The 26058-nt window shown below is 33.6% G+C and overlaps 1 protein-coding gene across 3 annotated transcripts in view; it reads right to left on the bottom strand.

Moving 5' to 3' along the window:
* Positions 1 to 26058, bottom strand: part of PIP5K1B (phosphatidylinositol-4-phosphate 5-kinase type 1 beta) — a 386138-nt gene that overhangs the window by 83646 nt on the left and 276434 nt on the right. For all 3 annotated transcript variants that reach the window (XM_051961831.1, XM_051961839.1, XM_051961847.1), the window contains 6 exons: positions 15721 to 15932; positions 13069 to 13152; positions 12899 to 12947; positions 10932 to 11016; positions 3326 to 3481; positions 358 to 502 (listed from right to left, as the gene is read on the bottom strand). In XM_051961831.1, the coding sequence (XP_051817791.1) occupies positions 358 to 502; positions 3326 to 3481; positions 10932 to 11016; positions 12899 to 12947; positions 13069 to 13152; positions 15721 to 15932 (731 nt within the window). The remainder of the gene's footprint in view (positions 1 to 357; positions 503 to 3325; positions 3482 to 10931; positions 11017 to 12898; positions 12948 to 13068; positions 13153 to 15720; positions 15933 to 26058) is intronic.

The following is a 26058-nucleotide window of genomic DNA, read 5'->3' as shown; positions in this document are numbered from 1 at the left end:
TTAAAATAACTTAGGAATGGGCCATATAATATTAATGAATTGCTTGTTTAGAAAAAAAAATCTGTTTGCAGAAAATGACAGATCAAAGATTTGGCTCCCTTCACATAGCTATATTATTAATCTCTAAACAGAGCTATCATAAAAGAGAAACATGTATCTTGTTTCTACTGATGGATTCTTCAGATCTATGACAACAGAATATGACAATCTTTCCAATCTACTTCCGAGAAGAGAAAATTGGGATAAAATGTCATTTTGATCAAACTATCAGGCAGAGACATTGTCCTAGGCATGATATCACTATGGTAACATTGTTTGATGGGTAATTAGATCATTTACTTGAAAGCTAATTATTACCTTTTTGAATAAAGTGTAGTCCCATCATGTGGGTATTGTTCATTGACATACAGAGAAGAAGAAGAAATTGTTGTTGCTAAGGAAGTCGCTTCAAACAGAGATGGAGTACTTGGCACAAGGTCTGGTTGGTGTCTGGATCCCAGTGCTGTGAAACATGTAAACAGTGACAATAATAATGAATTGTGGTTAATGCATCATACTTTGGATTTGATAGTCATTTAATTGTGGCAAAAACACAAGGTGGACATGTTTGATTATGGATTAACTTTATTTTTTTACTTCTATAGAAACACAAGAGGCCTCATGAAAAGAGATTAAATAATAAATAAATAGAAATTAACTTAAAATAGTTTATAGGAATTACTTTAGGAATGTTCTTTTGAAGCTGTGAGTTTTAGCTTTAAGAATTTTAAATTAGCAAGATCCGCACAGGATAAATATAATACACTAACAGCTAATTGCAACCAAAGCCTGTTCTAAGTAATGGATATTTTGTTAACATTATCCAATGATATTCCTGTAATTAGATTCTAAGAATAAAAGTCAACTCATACTCAAATGAAACAGTAATTTCCTTTAGATGAGTTGGATGTTCCTTTTAGTAGTACCAGTCATGAGCCAACTGAGCTTGTCTATCCTGTGTGATTCTATTCCATGTGCTAGAAATATACCACAAAGGGTCCACTCACCATTCTGGAAGTCATTACTTTCTCCTAACATCAAAAGAATAATATCAGAACAATCTGGTTTTCCACCTTTTATCTCTCATCCTCTTAACATGAGTACCTTCCCTTCTTTTTCTTTCTGACATTCTTCTCATGCTTTCTTTTATTCTTATTCTTCTTTGAAATTTATAATTTGTTACGTTTTTGCCTGCTCACACATACCATGTGCTTCTCCACTGCTCTTCATGTGATATATATTTTAAATTATTCAGAGATTGCTGTATTTCTAGATTTTGACACATTAGATACCCTCTTGGGAGAGACTAATATTCAAAATCCAGGAAAATATGCTTGGTTCTCTCTTACAATTTATGTAATTTTAGAATGAGATTTTCAGGTTCAATTTATCATAAAGGAAAGGAAGATCACATTGACATGTCTCTGATTCCCATTTACCACACTCTTTGAAGTCAGCATGGACTTTTTTTTAATCACCTTATATATGAACTTAATTAATTAAGTGATTAATATATTAATCACTTAATATATGAAGGTCTTAAAATAAAATCTAAAATTAAATATGAGTGATAATATGCCTAATGTTTACGTATGTAAGAAATAAGTGGCATAAGGATATCATCCAGGAATCTGAGGTACAATAAATAGAGGACTATACTTGGACTCAGGAACATCTCATTTTAAATTCCATTTCAAGCACTTAATAAGCTATGTTAACTCCAGAAGAACAAACCCCCAAATCTTAGGTCAGTTGGTAGAGAGAGGGAGTCAGAACCAGAAGGAAGGGGTAGGTTCCTCCAAAGAATGATAAAATAATAATCCACACAATAAGAGCAGTATGTATCTTTCAGGATTGTAGTGAAGAGTAAATGAGATAATGTATATAAATAGTCTTGAAAATCTTAAATCACACTATAAAATAAGCTATGTTGATTTATTAAGAATGGAATACTGATGGACAGCTTGACTAGTATTCACCCTAGTAACTCACAAAACATAAAACGATTTAGAGAGCAGAAGTTCTTAACTTGGGAGGAAAGGGGGGAGGAGGGATCTAAATGTGTGTGTGTGTGTGTATGTGTTTTACATTTTACTAATTTTATGATGACATAATTAAATTCCTTTGTGACCTTATATATTATTTATATTATACATTTATATTTTTATACATATATTTATAGGTATTTATAATTTATATATTTTTACATTATGTATATATACATAAATTATACATTTATATATTATTTATATAATTATACCTTATATATCTTTATATTATGTCATAACATATTTATATCACTTATATTATAAATATTATATTTATATTATATATTTTATGCTTTAAAAATAATATTCTGAAAAGGAATCCATAGGTTTCAGCATACTGCAAAAGGGGTTCATGACATAAAAATAGATGGATAATCTTCATTAGGTGAGATCTTATATGGAGAATATCAGGGAGAACATGTTTAAGAATAGAACATGAAAAAAAGAAGAAAAGGAAGAAAAGCAGATCTATGAAATATTTAAAAATGCACAGAGGAAAACAAAAGTTCACAAAGAGGCAGCACGGCAAGATTCATCATTAAATTTAACATATATTTCAAAACTATAAAAAATAGAGATTGATGTACATGTTTAACTTATGTTGAATTGCTTGCTGTTTTGGGGAGGGGAGAGAGGAAAGAGGGAGAAAAATTTGGAATGCAAAGTTTTGCAAAAGTGAATATCGACACTATCTTTGTATGTATTTGCAAAAATAAAATACAATTAAAAATTAAAACAAAACAAAAAATAAAATTTCTGATTTTCACAATCCTCTTTGTATAGGGTAATGTTTACATTTGCTAATTTTTTCAAGTTCATTAAAAACTAGAAAATTAAAGAAAAGTATTGTGTGGGAGACATGGATGGATGGTGATATATTTCTCTCTAAAAAATGAACATTCATACCCATGAAACTATGGACCCATTGAAGTTTAAGTATTTGAGTATTTAGTACATTACCAAATATATTCTAAGAAATACACATCGAGACAACCAGAATATCAGAAATACAATATATATAACTGATATTGATTTTTGTAGATGGTACATTAGTGGGGGGAGGGAAAGCAGGTGAACAGAGAGGCATTTTAATTTGGTATGATTTAGCTTGTATCAAAGATCAATGTTATGAGGTATAATCTATAAAGACTAAACACAAAAATCTAACACTAACAATTCTTACAGGTGTGAATGAGCATATTTCCATAGCAACTAGATCTGAAGTTAGTCTATATTACCTTCTTCATCAAGGCTGCTATAGCTCTGCCCTTCAGTAAGCAAATCATGTTTTTCATCTTTCCATTCCTGGCTCACAGAAGATATGATTTCCTGTGATGTAGCCTTTAAGGCAGCAATAGAATTACATCTTCTCTTAGAAGGGGAGGACTTCAAAGCTAGAAGAGAAAAAGAAAACAAAATACTTATATTATTTATTTTTAGTTTAATATTTTAGTCATCTCTGAGAAGTATCAAATTAGTATATTCATTTTATACATTACAGCTTTGAATACAGCATGATCAAGAGTCAAAGGATCTGGGTCCCAATGTCAGTTCTGCTATTTACTACATGAGTGAGCTTGGATAAGGTAGCTAAACTCTTTGGGGCTCAATTTTCTACTTCATAAAATGAGGAATGAAGAGGTTGAAATAGTTGGCTTCTAAGGTTTTTTCAGCTTTAATTTTGTAAGCTGTGAAAAGACAAAGTGATTTTCTGACATGCATATTTAATCAACCAATCCATCAATCAACAAACATTTTTAAATTACCCAATTTCAGCCAAGAATTTTGTTGGATGATGGGCATACAAAAACAAAGCTTGACAGTTCTTTCTCTTAAGGAGCTTACATTTTATCAGTAAAAACATGCAGGTAAATATAAAGGAATATATAGAAACAGTAATTTTTGAAAGGAATGTACTAATAGCTAAGGAGAACAATACAACTTCATGGGGAAGATGGTACTTGGGTGACAAGGAAACTAAGAATTTTAAGTGGTAGGAAGGTAAATTCTAGACATGAGAGACATGAGAGGACAAAGGATGAAAGATACAGTGTCATATATAAAGAACAGTAAGCAGGCCAATGTAGCTAGAATATAGAATGTATATAGAGAGGTAATTTGTAACAAGTTTGCAAAGGTAAGTGAAGGATTTAAGAACGCATCAAAAGCTTTAATCACCATTAGCATACCCAAATGCTCTATTCGTTGTCAGAAAAAATTTAACATTTTTGTTTTTTATACCATGTTCATGTTCCAATAGATTCTCTTTCCTATTTCCCTTGTATAAAGGAAAAAAAAAACTGTTAAGCAAAACTGAGTGATCAAATACTAATATCTGAGAGAACATGAAAAATATTGCATGTATCATTCTTTACTTTTGTACTAACACCATTGGATCCTATACCCAGAGTCAGAATGGCCCTTGGGGTTTTGCTAGTCAAACTTCCTTCACTTTACAGATGAGGAAATTGAGACCCTAAGAATATTAAGTGACTTTAACAAGGTAATATAGGTAGAACTACCTTTCATTATTTGTTCTTGGGAGCCATAATTGGTCACTGGAATGATGCCATTTGCCTGATTTCTATTGAATGAAATTTTTTGGGTTATGCTATTGTAGTCACGGTGTCTGTTCTGATTCTATTAACTTTGTTCTTTTTAAATGTTTATATATATATATATATATATAATGACTGTTGCAAAAATGACTTGTTCCAAATTATCCCATCCTTCCCTCCAGCTCTTCCTCTAGATGGCAAGTAGTCCAATACATGTTAAATGTTAAAATATATGTATTGGGACAGCTAGGTGGTGCAGTAGATAGAGCACCAGCCCTAAGTTCAAATGTGGTCTCAGATACTTAACATTTCCAGCTGTATGACTCTGGGCAAGTCACTTAACCACAATTGCCTCAGCAATATATTAACTTTTCTGTATCAGTTCATACAACTCTTCTCATTTTTTCCTCTGAAATCCTCATATTCATTATTTCTTAAGGTATAATAATATGATTTTATTCATGAACCACAGTTTGCACAGCCATTTCCCAAGTGGTTTGTATCCTCTTTGTTTTCAGTTCTGTAGTACTACAAAACATAGTGTGGCTTATATGGGGCCTTGATTTCTAGCTCTAACCTTAAGCTTGTGTTCTATAGTGAGATCTGTGGGTCAAAGGGTATAAAGTTTGATTTGATTGAAATTTTAATTCTATATAACTTTTTTTTGAAGCTCAAATCTTTATTTCCAGATATATGGAAAAATATATAGTTACATAGGCAGTTCTCTTCAATGCATTATACTTCAATTACTTTCAAATAATTTCACATTATAACTTGTAATATCTACATAACTTTTTAAAAAAACTTATTTTATTTGAAAAACAGTAAATAAAAAGAAAAACAGAATAAAAAAAGAAAAACAGAAAAGGAATACAAAAGGATTCAAAATATATAACAACAAATGACCAGATCAAGACATTGTATATGTCCATTTTTTTTTTACCTCCTTGTAAATTATTCTTAACTCTGTCACTCTCTTTTGAGCTACCATATTGTTGATGTGAATCTTGAACATATAGTATACATTTTATACATTAAAAAACCCATAAACAATTTGTTCGTGTTTAAATAGCTTGTCCATATTGAATTCCATAAAATTGATCTTTCATATTGGCTCTTATATATTAAATTTTCTATTGAGTTTGGGTTTGGTTGATAGAAAGTCCTGAAAATCTACAAGCCTGTTCAATGTCCATTTTTTTTCTCATGCAAAATTACAGATAATTTTGCTGGATATGATATTTTTGACCACAGGTCTAGTTCTTTTGATTGTTGGCAGATATGATTCCAGGATCTGCAGTCCTTTATTGTGGCTACTGATAAATTTTGTACAATTCTTAATTGTAGCTCCAGTGTATTTGAATTGTTGTTTCTTGGAAAATTTTCTCTTTGATCTGGAGATTTTGAAATTTGACAATAATATTTCTTTGTGTTTTACACAAAGGATCTCTTTGAGGTGGTGATTGGTAGATTTTTCCTATTTGTACTTACCCTTCATGTGCTTTCACTCCAGGACAATTTATTTGGATTATTTTCTGCATTGTTGGGTCAAAGTTTTCCTTTTGGTAACAACTTTTCTAGCAGTCCAATTATTCTTATATTTTTTCTTCTTGATCTAGTCTCCAAATCTGTCACTTTTCTTATAAAATATTTCACATTCTGGTCGATTTTCTCATTCTTTATAATCTATTTTGTTATTTCTTCTTCTCTGATAGCTTTACTAGCTTCCCTTGCTTGATTTTAATTTTTAAAGCATTATTTTCATCTTTCAGACTTTATATTTCCTTTTTTAGTTGGTTAACTTTTTTTCATAATCTTGTTTTTCTTGGAATTTAAAAAAAATTTTTTTCCTTAATGTCTCTCATTTGATTTTCAAATTCTTTTTTTTTTTTTTTTTGAGTTCTTCTATAAATTCTCTTTGGCCATTTCATATTACTCTTTAGGATAGAAGCTTTTTTTACTTCAGTGTCTTCCTCTGAAGATGAATCCTGGTCTTCCCTAGTCTCATAACATGTTTCAATGGTGGGTTTTTTCTTTTTTGCTGATTCTTTTTTTTTTTTTTTTAAATGAGGTATTAGTATAACCAACTATAAGCACTGTAGTGTGGGGGGATGGTGCCTCAAGCTTCCCTTCAGCTCCTCCCTCTGATTAGGAACCCCAAAGCAAGAGAGCTACATCATCCTCAAATGCCTGTAGTCAACAGTGTTCCTGCCCCACTGCCTCTGCACTTACTGGTGCTGGTTCTTTCTCACACAGGGTCCAGTCTTAGCAGCACTGTTGGGCCTAGTGTTTCTATCAGTAAAGGTTCACTCAGTCATCCTAGATTCAGACCCCAACTCAACAGTCTGGGAAGTGAAAGTCTTTTCCTTTCCTGAGGAGGCTCCAGCCACATCTAGCTAGCCTGAGAGTTTTCTCACTTGACATTTCCCAAGAGTTAGCCTGAGGGTGTTAATCCCTATAGACAGATTAATCCCTAGCCAGGGTCTTTTTTCAGATCTTCTCCACTTGTATTAGGAGGATCTCAGTTCTGCCCCAAGTCTTGATTTTTCACCAGTCTATGTTCTTTCTGAAGTGCAAATTCATTCTATTTATGGGGGAAATCAGGAGAGCCTGAAATTTAGCAACCTACTTCCACCATCTTCCCAGAATCCTCCCCTCTATATAACTTTTTAAAGAATTTTTTTTTTTTGGGGGGGGTAGAGCACTTGATTGTTGTCATAAACATCTGTGTAATGGATTGCTAGGTTCAGATGGTGAAGAATATCAAGTTCTCATGATCCCAGTGGTCATATTAACCTGGCTCAGGAATTTTCAGAACATGTCAATATCCAATCTCACAGTAATACTATTCAACTTGAACCAAATTACTTTAAATTCTTGCTGTCTTTCAGTGAATTCCCATGGAAGTGGAGTCTCCTTGGTCTATGCTGAGTCAATTTTGTGAAAAACATAATTCACTTCTGATCTTTGTCTCTTTAACAATGTTGAACTTCAAAAACCTGTTGGAGAAATGAACTGACAAAGTACTCAAACTACCATCTAGTGAACTGCATTGGATTCTATAAATTCACCTGGCAAAAAGTCCTGTGCAAAAAAGATCCAGACTGATCACACTGTGTTTATACAGTCATTCTTCATTTTGGCATGATTTTGTTTAGTACTTAATATTTTAAGATAATTTCCCTGGAGGAGAGGAATAAAGAAAGGAAGTTGAAACTTCTTTAAGCTTCATCTGTATTAGTCTTCTGAAGAAGTTTTCACAAAGAACAACCTGATAATCATTTTATTTAGAACAATTGTTATTTAGTCTTGTGACCCTCACCACTCAGATTATGCTGTCCACTGAGTCTCTTCAAAAAAATATCAATTTGTAAGAGCTTAAATGAGGGAGTACTCTGGGGTATACAAAGTGAGAAAGGAGAGCAGTTTTCTAGTTTAGAGAAGAAAAAAAGTTTTCAAGTCTCTTAAGTAATCTTAATCCAAAATCCTTATTGCAAAATATAGAAATGTACATACTGTGAACATAGAATATATTGTGATCAATTGAGATTTATCCTTTCCCTTCCTCGTTAGTTGACAGGGCTCATCTTTCAATTGAAAGACTTCTCTAAAAAATAATACAACACACATTCATATGTTGTTTTGTTCATGAGTCCATATATATATACATATATATGTATATATATATTTGGTGGTAAAGCTGAGTTAGTAATAATGGTTGCTTCTGGCTACCTGTTGCAGGGTAGGGTACCAAGAATGTAATAATAATAATAATAATAATAAACTTTTATATAGTGTTTTAAAGTTAGCAAATCTCTTTACAACTGTATTTTTTTTTTTCATTTTCTTTTCACCACAACTCTGAGAGGAAAGTATTATTAACTCCATTTTAGAGAAGAGTAAACTAAGGTAGACAGTGATTGAGAGACTTGCTCAGGGTCATACAGCTAGTAAGTATCTCAGGCTGAATTTCAACTCTTCCTGTGTGTGAGTAGATATGTATGGATGTATAACCTCTAAGAAGACAGGCCATAACAAATAATAGCATTATCTACAATGATCTTCTTGACTTTAGGTCTAGCACTCTATTCTCAAAATATAAAAATTTTAGGGACTCAGACTGAACTTGGCACAGTCAAGTTTTCTAACTTTTTTGTTTATGATTTAGAATTAATCTCCTGATCTGACTCTTTGCTTGTGTACTTGATTTTCCTGATTATTTCATCCCTTTGGGATTTTGGTGTTACTGATATCAACTTTTGGGTTTTGGGTTATATTTTCTCATATTTACATTTGAACTCTACCTCTATAAACCAGGCAGAGATTTTCCTAATCACTTAAATGAATTTGCTCACTTAGATGGTATAGGGCTTTACAGCTAAACATTATTTATAAATATATATTATACTTATTTTACAGATAAGGGAAACTGAGGCTTAAGGAAACTGGAACTTGCCCAAGGTGATAATGCTATTGTTTTAGTCTGTCTTCTTAAAGGCTATACATCCATACATAGTCTCCCCCTCCCCCTTCGTACTATGTTTATATACATATATTTTATATTATACATTCCTTATATGCTTTTCAATCATCTGGTTCTGTTTTTTATTTTCTGGACTTTCCTTTCTTGCCCTAAAATTTCCTCAATGTCTGGGGTTACCTTATCCTGGAACATCCTTCCTTCATGCTAGCCTACCTTTTCTATTGATGAGCTCCTCTGAGGACTTCCATTTTGGACTAACTTTCATTATCCTTCTGACACTGATTCTGATTTTGTGAACTTTGAGAGGCAGTTTGACATAGTAGAAACAAATCTTTCTGATACATAGAATGGATTAATTTTTTTCAGGTTTTGGGAACTCTCTGAGGCTTCAGAGAGAGTTCAGAGAGTTCCCAAAACCTGAAAAAATTATCATAGAAAAGGAATTTTTTCTTACCAGAACATGAAGACAAAGTTCCTCACTGGAAAGTTCTCTACACCAATGAAATCTTAGCTTGTTCTCTAACATTGTTCATAATTATACTTGCCTCACTCTTTCTCAATCCCATTTCCTTAAATATACATACATTCTCCAATTTGATTTATAAATGTGGTATATTTACTCTCTTCCTGAACATTTTATATTTAAAAATCCCTCTGCTGTTGGGGCAGCTAGGTGGCGCAGTGGATAGAGCACCAGCCCTGAAGTCAGGAGGATGTGAGTTCAAATCTGACCTCAGACACTTAACACCTCCTAGCTGTGTGACCCTGGGCAAGTCATTTAACCTCAATTGCCTAAGTAAAAAAGTAAAAAAAAAAAAAATCCCTCTGCTAATTTGTGCAAATTCCCTAATTTTCCAATCTAGCACTTCCAAGGTTTCAAAATGTAGTGGTTAGCCAGGATCATATCAGCTTTCTCAAAAAGTGAGATAATAAGGAAGTAGCTGTGTAAAATAAGTGATATCAGTTGAAAGAAAATAGAGACAGAGAGACTAATTAGTGGGGAGGTAGAACAAGTTAAAAACTGGTAGCCTATTCTGCTGATTATAGTGTAGGGAAAGGCAAGGCAAGGGAGAAAAAGGAAGAAGGACAAATGGCTTCCTAGTAATAGTCATTATCAACACCAGTAATAAGGCAAGAAAATGAATTAACACTGAAATAAGATACTGTGAAGAAGCAAGTCTTACTTTTATCTAGCTATTTGACTTAAAGGCACTTAAGTCTCCTCATCTGAAAATTGGGACTACCATACTTGACACTACAAGATTATCACGAGACAGCTCTTTGTAAACCAGAAAGTGCTTTAAAAATGTGATAAGTCACGCTATTATTTTTAAAACTAGACTAGTTTTCCCCTAAGAAGAATGTAAGTGTGGTGTAGAAACTTTAATAATCCACAGATTATTGACTGGCTGGCCTTAGACATCAGGCCATGCCCCATCTTTCACTACTCAGCCAGCCATCCAAAGCATTTATATTATAAAAGTTCTGATTGTGTGGATTCTTTTCCCTCTTCCCAGAACAAAACTATTTCAGATCATCTCTTACTTTTCTATGTTGCCTTAGCCAGTAGAATATAGTAAATTCCTTGAATTCAGAGACTCTTTTCTTTAAATTGTCATCCTCGGTGCTGAAGACAGTGCCTGGTATATAATTAACTTTTTTCATTCACTCCCTTTATTATTCACTCATTTCATTCATTCATAACAAAGACTATAAAAGCTCTAAAGATGTCTTCTTCAGTGTTTTTAGGGCAATCTTAATAAAAATAACAAAATGCTAATAAAATACTAATAAGATGCTTACCTTGGATTTTTTTAAAAACTCTGGAATCCATGAACTTTAAAAATCTATCTGCATAAAAACTTGGTCTGTGAACTGAAACAGTATCCTAGAAAGACAAGATAGATAATGCAGAATTACTTAACAGGTAATTCAATTCCATTCTAAGGACAATCTAAGCACAAAAATATATAAAAAACAAGGGATGTGGGAAGAATCTTGAAAAAATTGTGATAACTATGTTTTCCATAATGCATGTTTCTGTCTACAAGGCTTGTCTAGTAAGCCAAGTAAAGCAATAAATCAAATATTGCCCATGACAGTTTACATTATTCCTAGATTTTGTTTGAAGATGATCTTATACATTCTGCTAAAGGATAGAAAGAGAAAATAAATGTCAAGAGGTCTTCTATTACTTAATAGAGAACAAGTTTAATTGTTATTCATAATAGAAAAGACTTAAGAGGGTAGATGTTATCTTTTGAAGAAAGGGTCTCATTTATGCATAAAAATATAATATCACAAACTTTATCATCACAAACAATATCAGTGAAAGACAATTCTAGTTAGAAATGAACTGGATTTGAAATTGAGGGAAAATAAATGTTACTCAAACAATAAAAATCCTAATTCCATAGTTACATGACTTATTTGGGTTTAAATTTATCTGTATAACTCATTTGAGATAAGGGAAGATGAGTTCATAAGTCACTGTAGTCAATGATTAAACATTTCATTGTAATAATAGTTGACTTTGCCTCACATCTATCTATACTTGTGTGATAAGACATGATTAGCATGTTCTCTCTAGCAGTTATGCTGTGGCTAGCTTTTCTGTGATAGAAACAGCAGATTAAATTTTGTTTTTTGTCACCCTGAGACAATCTATATGGTAAAGAAGAAAGAGTCCTGTCCTAGGAGTCTGAATCTTTAGGTGTTAACCCACTGATGGATGGATTTAAGGCAGCATGGCAGCATAATAGAGTGAAGAGCTTGAAGTGAGGAAGACTCCTCTTCCTGAGTTCAAATCTAGCCCCAAATAGGATAACAAAGAATGAAGATATGACTGAAAAATCCTGCCAGAAAACCAGCTTGAGGAAGAATCTTCATTTCCCTCTGGCCTTCAGTTTCCTCACTGATTAAATAAGGAAATTTTAATAGACAACATTAAGTCTCTTTTCAGCTCTGATGTGCTATAAGTCTATAGTTATCCTAAGATTCTTTACGACTAATAATTGTTAAAGAATTAAAAAACAAACAAACAAACAATGGGTCATCTAGGTGATACAGTGCATAGAGTACCAGTTCTGCAGTCAATAGGACCTGAGTATCAATCTGGCTTCAGACACTTAATCCTGTTTGTTCTGTCATCTCCTCCCTTCCCCCACCCCCCCCCCCCAAAAAAAGAATACAAAAAAAAAAAAAACACCAGATGCTCAATTTGCATGACCCCATTTTCTCTTTCAAGCTCAAGATTGTGCTTAGCATAAATACTTCTGTGCTTAAAAGAAAGAAATGTCTGATGTTTAGGGCCTTTTTGTAATAGAAAGTATGTTTGATATGGGAAAGTAGAATGCTAACTTATATTACTTCAAAGAATTTCATTTTTCCTATTCTTGTCTATAAATAAAATCTAATTTTTTTTTCCCTTTCTCTGTTTTAGGTTTATTGATTAGATTTATTAGATTTATTGATTCAACAGAGCCACAATTTCTTTAAACATTATTTGGTCAAAGAAAGGCCAGGTCCAGAGCTCAGCATTTTCAAGCCTACCATATTGAATATTGTGTATCTGACAATCTCGATTTCCTTTTGGCTTTGTTGTGTAGATTTAAATCTGTGATTTACCCATTTAAAGTTTGCAGAAGCTTTCCTGTCTTCTTCCCATAGAAGACAGTGACGCGTCGTTTTAGCTCTCAGATTCTTATTATATAAAGTAAATTGGGAGCACAGAGTAATAAAAATTTTAACAATATATACAAGTAGCTTACCCCATCATAAACAAGTGCTTTCCAGGAATGTTCTAACTTCTTCATTAACCTAGACAACAAAAAATGAAAAAAAAATTAGTAATAATGACATTTCAGAATAGTGTGTTGACTAATTTACAAATATTGCAAAGGTTTAAAAAAAAACACCCCCAAAAAACACCTCTCCTTACCTATATGATTGCAGAATATCAATAATGCCCATAAATAAAAGTAGCTTTTCTCCTTTATGACTTTTAGCTGGAATCCCTCCCATTCTGTTGATGAAAAGAGAAAATATTTCATTATGTATCACAGGCTAAAATGTTTTAAAATGATCATTATTGGCTTTTTTTTTTTTTTTTTTTTTTTGCTTATGTTTGGGGGGGAGGGACAAGGCAATTGGAGTTAAGTGACTTGTCCAGAGTAACATAGCTAAATTTAACATTGTTAAATGTCTGAGGCTAGATTTGAACTTAGGTCCTCCTGACCCCAGGAGTACTTTATCCACTGTGTCATCTAACTGTTCCTAAAACTATCATATGATCTGCAACTATTGAAAGTACAATAAATTTGGTAACCAATTTAACAACCGCTTGCTGTTTTCTCTGTTTCCAGTTTCTTCTCCTTTCAATCCCCTATCAGGTAAATACACTAAATGGATAGATCAGGTCATATCACTCTTCAACAATACTCTACTGGCTATTAAATTAAATTAAAATTTCTTATTTTTCCTATTCTAGAGTCTTCATAATTCAGTTTCCACCAAGATCTTATTATATCCCCTTTCATGTATACTATTTTCTATTTTGTTCACTTTTATATCTTGTTCAAAGTAGAACAAGTTGCACATGAATGTTTATTAAATAGAATTTTATAACCAATCTTTTAGAGTAGTGAGAAATAAAGAGGATATAGTTTTTTCCCTTGATCTTTTTAAAAGATGTACTGAAATTTAAGGTTGCTCCATGGGTGATCCTGAATGAAGTATCTCAGTCAGTCCAGAGATTGATTCCAGCATAAATGATGTGGCCAACTATAAAGGGTCAGCTGGGAATGATAATTTAGATTTGTAGAATTTGTCTCTTTTCATCATCCTTCATGCTCTTTCGGCCATCTATAGTTGACACTGTTAGTTACTACCCAATTCCTTTTATACATTATTTTCTCTTGAATTCTGTGGCAATTATCTTTTCTCATTCTCTCTTTAGCCAAGCAGACTGAATTCTCATCTATCTTCTATGTCCAACTGCCTTGCTTCATCCCACTATCAACTACCTCCTTTTCTTATCCCTCCTCCTGGCTTGTTTCTCATCCTTCTTTTTCTTCTATCTTTAGACTCTCTCCTTTTGCAATAGCACATCTACTTCCATGGATTTAATCATCATTTCCACACAGAACGCTCAAATCTACAAATCAGCTTTGATATCTCTCTGGTGCTTTGAACATAGTAAAGTTTGTTCATTTAGAAATAAGTAAAAGGCTAGAAAAATGATTTGGAACGTGGAAGAAAAATGATTTGAAATGTAGAGCATTTTTAATAGCTGTATATGTCTATGATCTGGTCAATAATCAATAAATCTAGAAGCTATACAATTAAGGCCAGAAGAGACTGGTTTTTAAAATTATGAGCCCCCCCCCAGGCTTAAATCATATATGTGTATAGAGGTATGCAACTGGTTTCAGATCTTTCCTTTGTTTCTGTTAGCAAATACATATTTTATAGATGTAAAGAAATATCAAAGTTAATGTCATATCTGGCTGAGGCCAGAGACTCCATCTGCCATCTTAATATTACCAAAGAGAATCCCTAAAGTGTTGAAAAGAGACTCTGAATTACAACCATAATGATTGTCAGGCTTTTAGATGATAGATAACAAATCAAAGTTATCATTTCCTACTCTCAAGTGATCTTTGATGCAAACTTTGAATAGTTGGTACTAAAGGACAACAACAAAACTCTTCAAAGACTGAGTTAATTCTTAGAAATTGTATTCTTCCACACAAAAAGCAGGTTGATAACTATAACCAGGAAAGCTTTAACTCATTTATTTATTGTTAAGGCGAAAAGAACTATTAATTTTATTTCTCAGGTATTTTTATGATAGAAATTAGTCAGGTGAATAAATACAAATATTAATTTACATAATCAGAATCATAACAAATCTAGTCACAAGACTAAAAATAATGATTAGCATCTATGTCATGGTTTATGGCTTTAAAGGAGTTGACAAATATTTATTATTTCATTTTAACTTTAGAACAACCTTGGGAGTTAGGTGCAGTTATTATAACCATTTTACAGATAAGAAAACTGAGGCAGACAGAAACTAAGTGACTTGTTCACAGTCATCCAGCTAGTAAATGTTTGAGGTCAGATTGTAAATGAAGTCTTGACTCCAGGTCCAGTTCTCTCCTACTATGTCACCAGTTATATGTCTAAGAGGGATATTTGGGTTAGTAATTCTTTATCCTTTAAGTATGTCAAAGGTAGCTTTATGGGAAACGGATTAAATTTGTCCCCCCTGCTCCCAGAAGGGAGGAGTGCCCTCCTCCATGAGGAGAAATTTTAAAGAAGAAACTCAAGGCTTGATATGAAGAAAATTTCCTTATGATTAGAGCAATTCAAAGGGGGAAGACCTTACCCAGGCAGATACTGGGTTCCTTCACTGGAGCAGAATTCACTGAAGCAGTAGATTCATTGTCAAAGCAAAAGTTGGATGGCTTCCCATTGAGTGTCTGTATGGGAATTTTTTTTTTTCAGGTATGGGATGGACTGAGGTCTCTTTCATTTCAAACTATGACTCTTAATATTCAAGCATTAATGCTTAAACACTTATACTTACGTATTAGTGCTCTGGGTGATTACAGAATCTCCAGATTTCCCCGGGCCTTGGATAGATTCCATTGCTGTTGAGTAGAGGACTTTTTGTATCCCAGGCCGCTTAGCATCAGGTACATTCTGTGTGCTCTCCCCTTCTTTTTCTTTTAGTGAATGATCCAGTATGTGGATTCCCAGCAAAAGACTATAGTCCATTATTTTGAAACTTTCCAACACCTGGAATTAAAAAGAGTTAAATGTACAGTTATCTTTTCCACATCATGATATTCCCCATCATGGATTCAATATATTGTGGGTTGGCATAAGAAATTAAATGGGAATTTTGGGAATATTTTGTGGAAGTCACAGATGACACACACTAAAGACCAGCTGATGACACAGTTCTTATGACTAAATACTTAATCCAAATTTTATAATAAAGTATTGTAAATACCCCATAAAAGAAAAACAAAAAAAATTAGACTTCTCTGATAGGAAGAGAGTGCCAGTTTTATGCAGATTTTCCAGATTGTGGGGTTCCACATCTTTAATCTCTGAAGTGAAAGGGATAACTATATTGTGAACTATAGAGTTTTGAATACCTGCATAGTTAAATTCTAAGCAACCTAGAGGATTTTAAAATTATAGAGAAGTGCTATGCTATGTGTCTAAGAATACTGTTTCAGATAGCAGCCAGTCAGTTAAAGGGACTAAAATTAAAGATAAATGGAAAAAAAAAACAAATGGCAAATTGAGGTTATCAAGATATCATTAACTGACACATGCTAAAAATTTGTCTTATTAAAACAATAACAACTGCAAGCTAGAAATTTATGCAAACTAAAAATAATTACTACAAAATTTCAGAGATTTTGAGCTGGAAGAGAATTTAGAGATTAGCTACTCCAACTCCATCCTTTTGTAGATTAAGACTTGGAATGGTCAAGGGATTTGCTAAAGGTCACAAACCTTTAAAAAATTAAAACTAGGATGTGTTCCCAGGTCCTTGACCCCAAATTCAGCAAACTTCTTGCCATTTCTTTTTTTTCTTTGTTTCCTCATCCCCAACCCAACAAGGGTGAGTTCTTAATAAATGAATCAAAATAAGTAGATTTCACTTGCTTCTTAAGGGCAAATTCTGAAGCCATTCAACAATAGCTTCAGGAAAAAATTCATTCAAAATCTGGATTCTGCTAGAATCAATACATCATACATTGGAGAGGTTTAGCAGTTATCCTTTTCAATATTTGTTATCAAAAATTACTTCTCTTCCAACCAGGTCTTTCTCTTAATGTAACCTAAAGAAGGATGGGAGCTTAAAAGTACGTTATATACTCAACAGTAAAATAAAAGATTAGATGTAGTTTTTCTGTGCTGGACAAAGTAGATAGAGCTAAATGAAAGAGATCCTTGATAGGTAGAAAGAATTCTGGTGTCAACTAAAGGAGTCATTCTTTGCAACAGAATTCAGACATAAATAATTTCCAGTGAATGCATCCTAAGTGCATATGGGATATTTCCATATTCATTATTCCTCCTAGATAGATTAGTCCAAAACACATTCTTTCATAGCTAACCACTTTTAAGATTTTTTTTTTCATTTTTACAATTCTTTTATTTAAAAAATAATTCATCCTTCCCCACTTGTCCTGTATCCTTGAAAACCATTCCCTGTAATAAAGAATGAAAAAAAATAAAAAAATTAAAGGGCCAGACTGGCAAAATTAACCAACAGAGCAACAAAGCCTCAGAGTAGATGCAATGTTTTATAACCCATTGCCCTTTACCTCTATGAAAAAGTGTTCTCTCAAATGTTCTTTGGGGAGCTGATCCAAAGATTACATTTCTTTCTCTAGAGTAGAGAGCTTTAATTTCCTAATATTCTGGTATCCTTAAAATAAACTACTAAAATATCTTTTACTATCATATTTTTATGCAAAGCTATTCAAAAATTAAAAGGGTCCAGAAAGCAATGGGAATTTTCTTCTTAGGAGAGACTTTTTTTTTTTTGAAGAAGGTATTTATTTGATTTTTCTCAATTATATATCTAACAGCAACTTTTAGTATTTTAAAAATAATTTTTGAGATCCAAATTTCTTCCATCTCTCCCTTCTTTTGTACCCTCCTTCATCACAGTATCTTAATTTCCTACCACATATTAATTAGGTCACATATTGACTCTATAGCTAATTCTCAGTTTTTTAGGGACTGATTACCTAGTTTATTAGTAATCTAGAACTGCTACATGCTACCCATTTTTCCTTGTCAATTTCCTTTATATTCCTAACATCATTCATTCTCTGTTACAATTTTAGTAAAGAATAAGGGAGGTCTTCTAGTCACAAATCTCTCTGGACTTTCATCCATCCTCTCCTTAACTGTCAAATTTTCTTAAAGCACAGATCTTACCATTTTCTCCTATTCAATAAATTCCACTGACTTCCAATCCCCTCCAGGTTCAAATAAAAAATCCTCTGTTTTGTGTTCAAAGTCCTTTGTAACTGATCCCTTTCTTTCCTTTTCAGTTTTTTAAAAATTTATTTTTGTTTTTAATTTATGGAATAAAACAAACTTTTCCATAAAAAGATGATTGCACATGGAACTACAAATCTATTATACGACTTACTATTCTTTTAAAATATACAACATGCACATTTTGTTTTTTCCTATTTTTTCTTTTTTCCCATTATTCTTCCCCAGAAATGGCCACCATTAGCCACAAATAGGTATATATTTGTAAAATTATTCAACACATACTTCTATTTATCAGTTTTATCTCCAGATGCAAGAAATGCTATCCTCCTTGCCTTGAATGTTCTCCTTCTTCATTTCTACTTTCTGTTTTTTTCTGGCTTCCCTTAAGTCCCAGGTAAAATTTCACCTTCTTTGGGAGGCTCTTCCTGATTCCCTTAATTCAGGTACTTTCCTTCTGAGATGATCTCCAATTTAGTTGACACTCCTATTGGGCTACTCCTGGTTGACTAAGATAGATAGAATGAAAAGTTGTTAGAAGCACTTGACATGAAGTCAAAGGACCCGTGTTCAAATTATAATACAAACACTTATTACCTATATAACTTGAATTAAGTTCCTGAATCTCTCTGACTTTAATTTTCTTCAAATGAAGAAATTATAGTCTTTCTGAATTTTCTTTCAGTTTTTAATCTTGAAAGTACAAAATAGTTTCACTATTTGTTAGTGCTCTAGTGTAGCAATGTCAAAATATTATTTTAATCACATGTCCATCAGTAAGAAGTTTCTGAGCATAGACCTTCTACATATGTATCTTTGTTTATAAATTATACTAGTACTATCCTACTAACATGTATTAGAAAACATATACAAAATAGAAAAAATTTTTTCCAACTAAAAATGTAGATATGATTTATTATACAAGTGCTATACATAGTCACAAAGAAAAAAAAAAAACCATTCAGGATGTTTCCATAGCACACAGCTAAATGAATTGATTTCAGATAATATAGACCTTGCATTAAAAAATGGAGTGTTCTTTGTCAGGGGACAAAATAAAAAAAGGGTGACATAAAACTTTCTGAGAATCACATGTTAAGGTCAAATAGGGATCAAAGTTTCCCCAGAAGTGAGATGAATTAAAATAAGAGGACTTTGAGGGGATAATAGTTGTTTTAGAAACAACCTTATAACTAGCTAATGTGGGAGGGTGGAAAGAAGGCCCAATTCTCTTTCTCCATTGGTTGATTACATATTCTTTGGTGTTATGTTTTAGTCCCCTCATTCCTTGGTAAACCATTGTTCTTCTGCAAGGAAGTTTAGCAAGGAAAAAGATTTAAACTTTTTGAGAAAGTAAGCTTTTAAAAGCTATTATCAAAGGATTTCCAATGATTTACAAGAAATGGTTCTTTATCATCTGGGGAAAAATTATCTGTCTATGCAACAATTTCAAGACTCTTTAAATTTTAAACTAAAGAACATTAGCAAAGAGAAGAAAAACAATGAGGTGACTTGAAGATAACATAACACAAATATAATACAGGTTAGACTTATTTGCTTCTCATGGAGGTTTAAGGAGAAATCTAATAATAGAGATCAAAGTTTCATTATATACATAAGGCTTTATAAAACAACAACAACAACAAATTCAAATGTCTATAGGTGATGGGAAAAGATTATTAACTTTTGGATATAGATATTGGAATAAAGATCTAGGTTATGGTTTAGGATATGGGGATCCAAATATAATACTAATAATTGCTACTCACATACAAAACTCTTTCCTCATAAAAATTTTGTGGAATTTTAAAGAGCTTATCATCCTTATTTTATAAATGAGGAATTGGGACTCAATGATATTAAATGGTTTCCCCAAGGATACACAGTGTTACTTATAGGATGTGAATCCAGATTTAGTCACTTCATTTCCAGAGTTTGTTCTATTCCACTTAGGTAGTACAATGGATAAAGTGTTGGACCTAGAGCCAGGACAACCAGAGTTCAAATCCAGCCTTAGACAAGATTCTGAAGATCACCTGGCAGGATAAGATACCAGACTTTGAGATTCTTTCTAAAACTAAACTGCCAAGCATTCAAACTATTGTAGAGATCACAATTCAATTGGGCTGACTACATTGCTCAAATCCAAATGTACATTAGCCAAATGGCAAGTGCTCACATGATGGTCAGAAAAAATGGTACAAGGATATACTCAAGATTTCTCTTAAAAACTTTAGAATGGATCACACCACATGGGAGACACTAGTCCAGGACACCCAGCATGACATGCCCTCACCAGAGAAGAAAAAAAAAGACTTTTCATCTGTGAGCAAAACAGAATTAAAGTAGCTTAGAAGAAATGCAAGATTCTAAATGTTTATCAGTTCTATTTGTTACCAATATGTGGTAGAGCATTCCAAACTTGTATTAGTCTGATCAGTCACAGTTGAACATACTATATAACTCGACTCTAACATAGTGATATCATTTGGGTCCCCTTTGAGAATGGACAACAATGACCCTGGGCAAGTCATTTAAGCTCAAATCTTTCACCTGTAATATGGAGATCATAATAGCATCTATTTCTTAGTTTGGTTGTTAAGATCAAATTAGATGATATTTCTAAAGGGCTTAATATGACTAGCACATGGGGCAGCTAGGTGGCGCAGTGGGTAGAGCACTGGCTCTGAAGTGAGGAGAACCTGAGTTCAAATGCGAGCTCAGATACTTAATACTTCCTAGCTGTGTGATCCTAGGCACTTAACCCCAATTGCTTTAGCAAAAAAAAAAAAATGACTAGCACATTCAGACTACTATGACACTCAGGCATTTAATAAATGTTTATTTCATACCATTACCATACCATACCATTACTATTCCATAGATTAAAGATAATTCTCTTTCCATGTGCAAATTAAGATGAAGAGAAAGCACCAGGAATAAAGCATTTAGCTCTATAACTGCTCTATACTATACTATACACTATAACTTGTGAAGTATGCTCACAATGTTTATGGAATATAGCAATAATTTCATCCCTTAAAAACTATTTGCCATAAATGTGGGTCTCATTTTAAGAGAAAAACAGATGAAATCCAGTCTATGATTGGTTGTTTCACCCATTCATTCTTTAGGCTTAGATTATTTAGTTTCCAATTAAATTTTGGTCTATTTTCCCCTAGCCTTTTATTGCATGTTGTGTTTTTCTTCTTTATAATATAATAGTTCTCTCTGCGAGAGAGCAGGTTTCTCAGGGAGGTTTTCTGGAGGCAGCCTTAGTTGCAGTTCAGATCAATAATTACCCCAAATGCAGCCAAGGTGATAAAAGTTCAGATCTTTTATTGTCTCCAATATAGCCCAGTTAGCTTAGAGGCCTATCTCTCTGCTTGGTTCCAAGAGCTCCCTCTGAATGTCTCCAAATCCAAAGGTTTGTCCGTCAGCCTCTGCCTCTGCTTTCTTCACCCTCCAGCCAGCACAAAGATGGAATGAATCTTTTGTCTCCTTCACTTGGGGCTCGGCTAGCTTTCTGGTGAGTCTTTCAGACCAGCTTGGTTTCAGTGGGGGAAGTGCAGGAGCCCAGCCACCACAATGGTGTGAGATGAAGTGAATCTGGTTGCGCCTCCGAGAGAGGGCTTCTCTTCAACTGAACTGATGCTCCCTTCTCAATCTTCAGCTGAACTCCCTTCTGCCACCAGCCAGCCAAGTGGAAAATGGAATGAATCTCTCTCTGAGAGCCTCTGTCTGTTTCTTATATATGAGAGAGAGGAATTGTGGGATACAAGAGAGAGGGATTATGGGTTTCTCCCAGTGCTCTCTGGCTCTAAGAGCTTCAAGGGAGGTGTGAATTCACAAAGTTACACAGTTAACTTTGTGAATCTCTCATACTTGTGAATTCCAATGAGTACTGGTGTGAACACAAGCACTGTATCAATTAGTTCTACTTAGTACCTTGTTTCAGGTTCTGGCCCAAAACATCAACTCTAATGAGTTAGCAGTTTGTAAAGATTCCAACAATTGCATGTGATTTTTATTGCATCATGATCTGAAAAAAATTGCATTTACTATTCCTGCCTTTCTTCATTTGATTTTGAAGTCTATATGCCCTAATATATAGGCAGTTTTTAATACAGATTCCACAAACTTCTGAGAAAAGTGTGCTCCTTTCAATTTTCTCTAAAGATCTATCATATGATGAGATGTCCTATTATTAAAGTTTTGCTGTCTATTTCTTGTTGAAGTTCTCAACTTCTCCTTTAGGAATTTAAATGCTATACTACTATACAACTTTATCATCTCTGGTACCCTTTAGCTAAACCCTTATCTCTTTTAATTTGATTTATTTTTGCTTTTGCTTGATCTAAGATCAGGATCGCTTTTTTTTACTTTACCTGAAGCATAATAGATTATACTCCAGCCTTTTACCTTTTACTCCAGATGTATCACTCTGCTTTAAATGTGTTTCTTGTAAACAACATATTGTAGGATTCTGGCTTTGCAATCAGTTTGCAATCCACTTCCATTTTATGGGAGAATTCATTCCATTCACATTCACAGTTAAAATGACTAATTCTATATTTCCTGCCATTTTATTTACCCCAAATTATGCTTTTCTCTTTCCTTTCCCCCTTTCCCTCCTCCCCAAAATTTTCTTCTGACTACCACTTCCCTCAAACAGCCCTTCCCCTTTATAGCTTCTTTCCCTTTCTTATACTTTTTCACTACTATTTCTGTTTTCCCTTTTTTTAGCTTTCCCCTTTCCTTATCTCTCCCACTTCCATATAAAGTGAGACAAGTTTCTCTGTGAAACCAAATATGTCTAACATTCTCTCTTTGAGCCAAATCTGAGAGTAAGATTCACACAGTATTCTTCCCTCTCACTTCTTTCCCTCAATTATATTTACTTTGCCTCTTCATGAGATTTAATCTCTGTAGAGGGTGGAAACTATTGAATTCATTGCACTGAGGTCAGGACTGCCGAGTGCTTGAGGCTAACTACTGATTGGACAGTACTCTATGGGCATATGCTTGGAAAATGTTCCTTTCCACTATCCGTACTGGCTCAATGATTGGTGTATAGAGGATTGTAGGAGGGACTAGGGGGTGGAGAAAAGCTAGCCAGGGACATACTCTTGGTGGTAGACGAGTAGGAAGGCAGGTCGAGGAGATTCTGCTTCCATCCTGTTCAATCCTGCATCTAAGACCAAGAATAAAGGTTAAGGACTTTTGCTTATCCTGACTCTGGATGATTCTGGGTGTCCTGGGTGCTAGCCCGGTCATTACAAATCTCCCTCATTTTATCTGCATTTTCCACCTCTAGTTTCTTTTTTATATTATCACAGTAAAATCAAATTATATCTGCACTCTCTAAGTATACCTAAATTATATCCGCACTCTCTAAGTATACCTATATCAGAGAGATAGTTCTCAAGAGTTCTTTCCTTTGTACTTTTTTATGCTTCTCTTGAATTCTGTATTTGAAGGTCAAATTTTTTGTTCAGCTCTGGTCTTTTTATCATAAATAAATAACATCCCCTGGATCACTGAATATCCATCCCCTTCCATGAAAGATAATGTTCATATTAGTTGTATAGTTTATTTGTGGCTGCATTCCAAATTCCTTTGCCTTTTGGAATATCAGATTCCAGGCCTTTTGATCCTTTAAGGTGGAAGTTTCTAGGTCCTGGATAATCATGATCGTGGCTCTTCTTTGAATTGTTTCTTTCTGGCTGCTTGCAACATTTCCCTCTTGATCTGATTGTTTTGAAATTTAGTTACAATATTCCTTGGAGTTTTCATTTTGGGATCTCTTTCAGGAGGTGATTGGTGAATTCTTTCAATATCTATTTTATCTTTTGATTCTAGGACATTAAGGAAGTTTTCCTTGATGATTTTCTGAAAGAAAATCCTACACTCTTTTTTCAATCTTTAGTTCCTTTTGTATTTGGGCAATTGAATTTTTAAATGAATTGTTTTTTTTTCCATGGATTTTTTTTTTCCATTTCACAAAGTCTGTTTTTCAGGGAGTTGTTTTCTTTTTCCATTTTGTCAAATCTATTTTATAAGGAGTTATATGATTTTCCTTCCCATTCTGTAAGGAGTTTTCTTCAGATAATTTCTGTTTCCTTTTCCAAATCCTTTTGCAAAGTTTTCATTTCCTTTCCTCATTTTTCTTCTTACTTTCTTTTAAGAGCCTATTTGAATTCTTCCAAGAGAGCCTTGTAAAATTGGGGCCAATTCATATCACCCTTTGGGCTTCTTCTGGAGACAATCTGCTTTTAGTGTCCTCAGGGTTTGAAAATTCTTCTCTTTCTCCAAAAAAACTGTCTACGGTCAGAGTTCTTTCTACTTTTTTGCTTATTTTTTTAAAAAAAAAAGTTGAGGCCTGCTTTCAGGGCAAAGGGGAGATCATCCAAACTTCCTCTACAGGTGACAGTGATCATGCTGGATCAATGCTGACTAACTTTTTGCGTGGCCAGATCCCATGATATGTGGGGCTTAGGGGCTCACTATTTGCCTTTTGTATTTGTATTGAATGTCTTACAGTTAATCTGCTGATCTATTGGTTTGCAATCAGGACAGAGTAGCCAATACTGCTGTAGATTCCTTCCAGTTGATTCTCTGACACAATGGAGCCCATACTACTAGGAGTCTGTGCACTGCCTGTGCTCAGCTGCCTATGTGCCTTCCTCTGTGTCCAATTGAAATAGACCTTTTCTGGAGTTATTCCAAATTATCTTCTGCTGGAAATTTGTCACACTCCAAATATTGGTGGTTTCTGTCACTCCAAAACCAGTTCAGAGGCTGGGTTTGCTGTTAATTTGAGGAATATGGGGAGAGCTCAGGAAATTTCCTCTCTACCATCTTGGCTCCTCCCCTCATATATAATTTTTTTAAATGGAGTAAGCCTCCAGTGACATATGGCCTATTAAAAGATATATTTTATATGCATGTAAAAATATTAAAAAATCTCAAGTAATAGTCTATTAAAAGATATATGTTCTATATAAAAATTTAATACACAATATATTTACATATTATATACAACACATAACATAACATATATTGCAACACACAAATATCATTACATATATTGATAGCATGGCATTTTAATGGCATATTACATAGGAGTTAAGTTTCAGTATACATATATGTCATATGTTGTTATATATTACATAGTTAAAATAATATGTAATATTTTTTTTTAATAGAAGTCTTTTGTACATTGAGGAAAAAGAGCAGTTTAAAGCCCTCTATGACCTAACCCCAATCTCTCCTGAAACAGGCTATTTCACTTATGCTTAGCTCTATTAAGGAATTTTCTCAGGGCAGCTAGGTAGTACAATGGACAGTGTCAGCCCTGGAGTCAGGAGGACCTGAGTTCAAATGTGGCCTCAGTCACGTATTAGCTGTGTGACCTTGAACAAATCACTTAATTCTGCTTGCCTCAAAAAAAGTTTAAATTTGCAACTTTTGAAACTTCTACCCTTTGTTCCTGGTTTTACCCTGTAGGTCCACAAAAAGCAATATTAATTCCTCTTTTACACAACAGTCCTTTAAATATATAGAGTCTCCCCTTATACCACATACCCACATCTTTTTTTCCAAACTTAGTATCATCAGTTTCTTCAAACAAAACCTTCCTATTATGCCACAGAGTCAAGGAACTTTGACATCATGATTCTCCTTTCTCAAGATATCTTCCACATTATCAATCAGAGAGTGAAAAGTCAAAAATGATACCTAGATTGTAACCTGGGGTAAATAGGAGTGTGGAGGTGCCTTCAACAGTACTGAGAAAGTGAGAAAGAAGAGCAGGTTTTAGAGGAAGGATAATGAGATCAGTAGCCATATTGGGTAGAAAGTACCCTCTACCATAGGTATTTTAGATTCA

This window comes from Antechinus flavipes, chromosome 1 (genome assembly GCF_016432865.1).
Source record: "Antechinus flavipes isolate AdamAnt ecotype Samford, QLD, Australia chromosome 1, AdamAnt_v2, whole genome shotgun sequence".
Classification (NCBI taxonomy): Eukaryota; Metazoa; Chordata; class Mammalia; order Dasyuromorphia; family Dasyuridae; genus Antechinus; species Antechinus flavipes.
The sequence above is the reverse complement of the archived record's forward strand: the minus strand, read 5'-3'. Positions and strand labels throughout refer to the sequence as shown.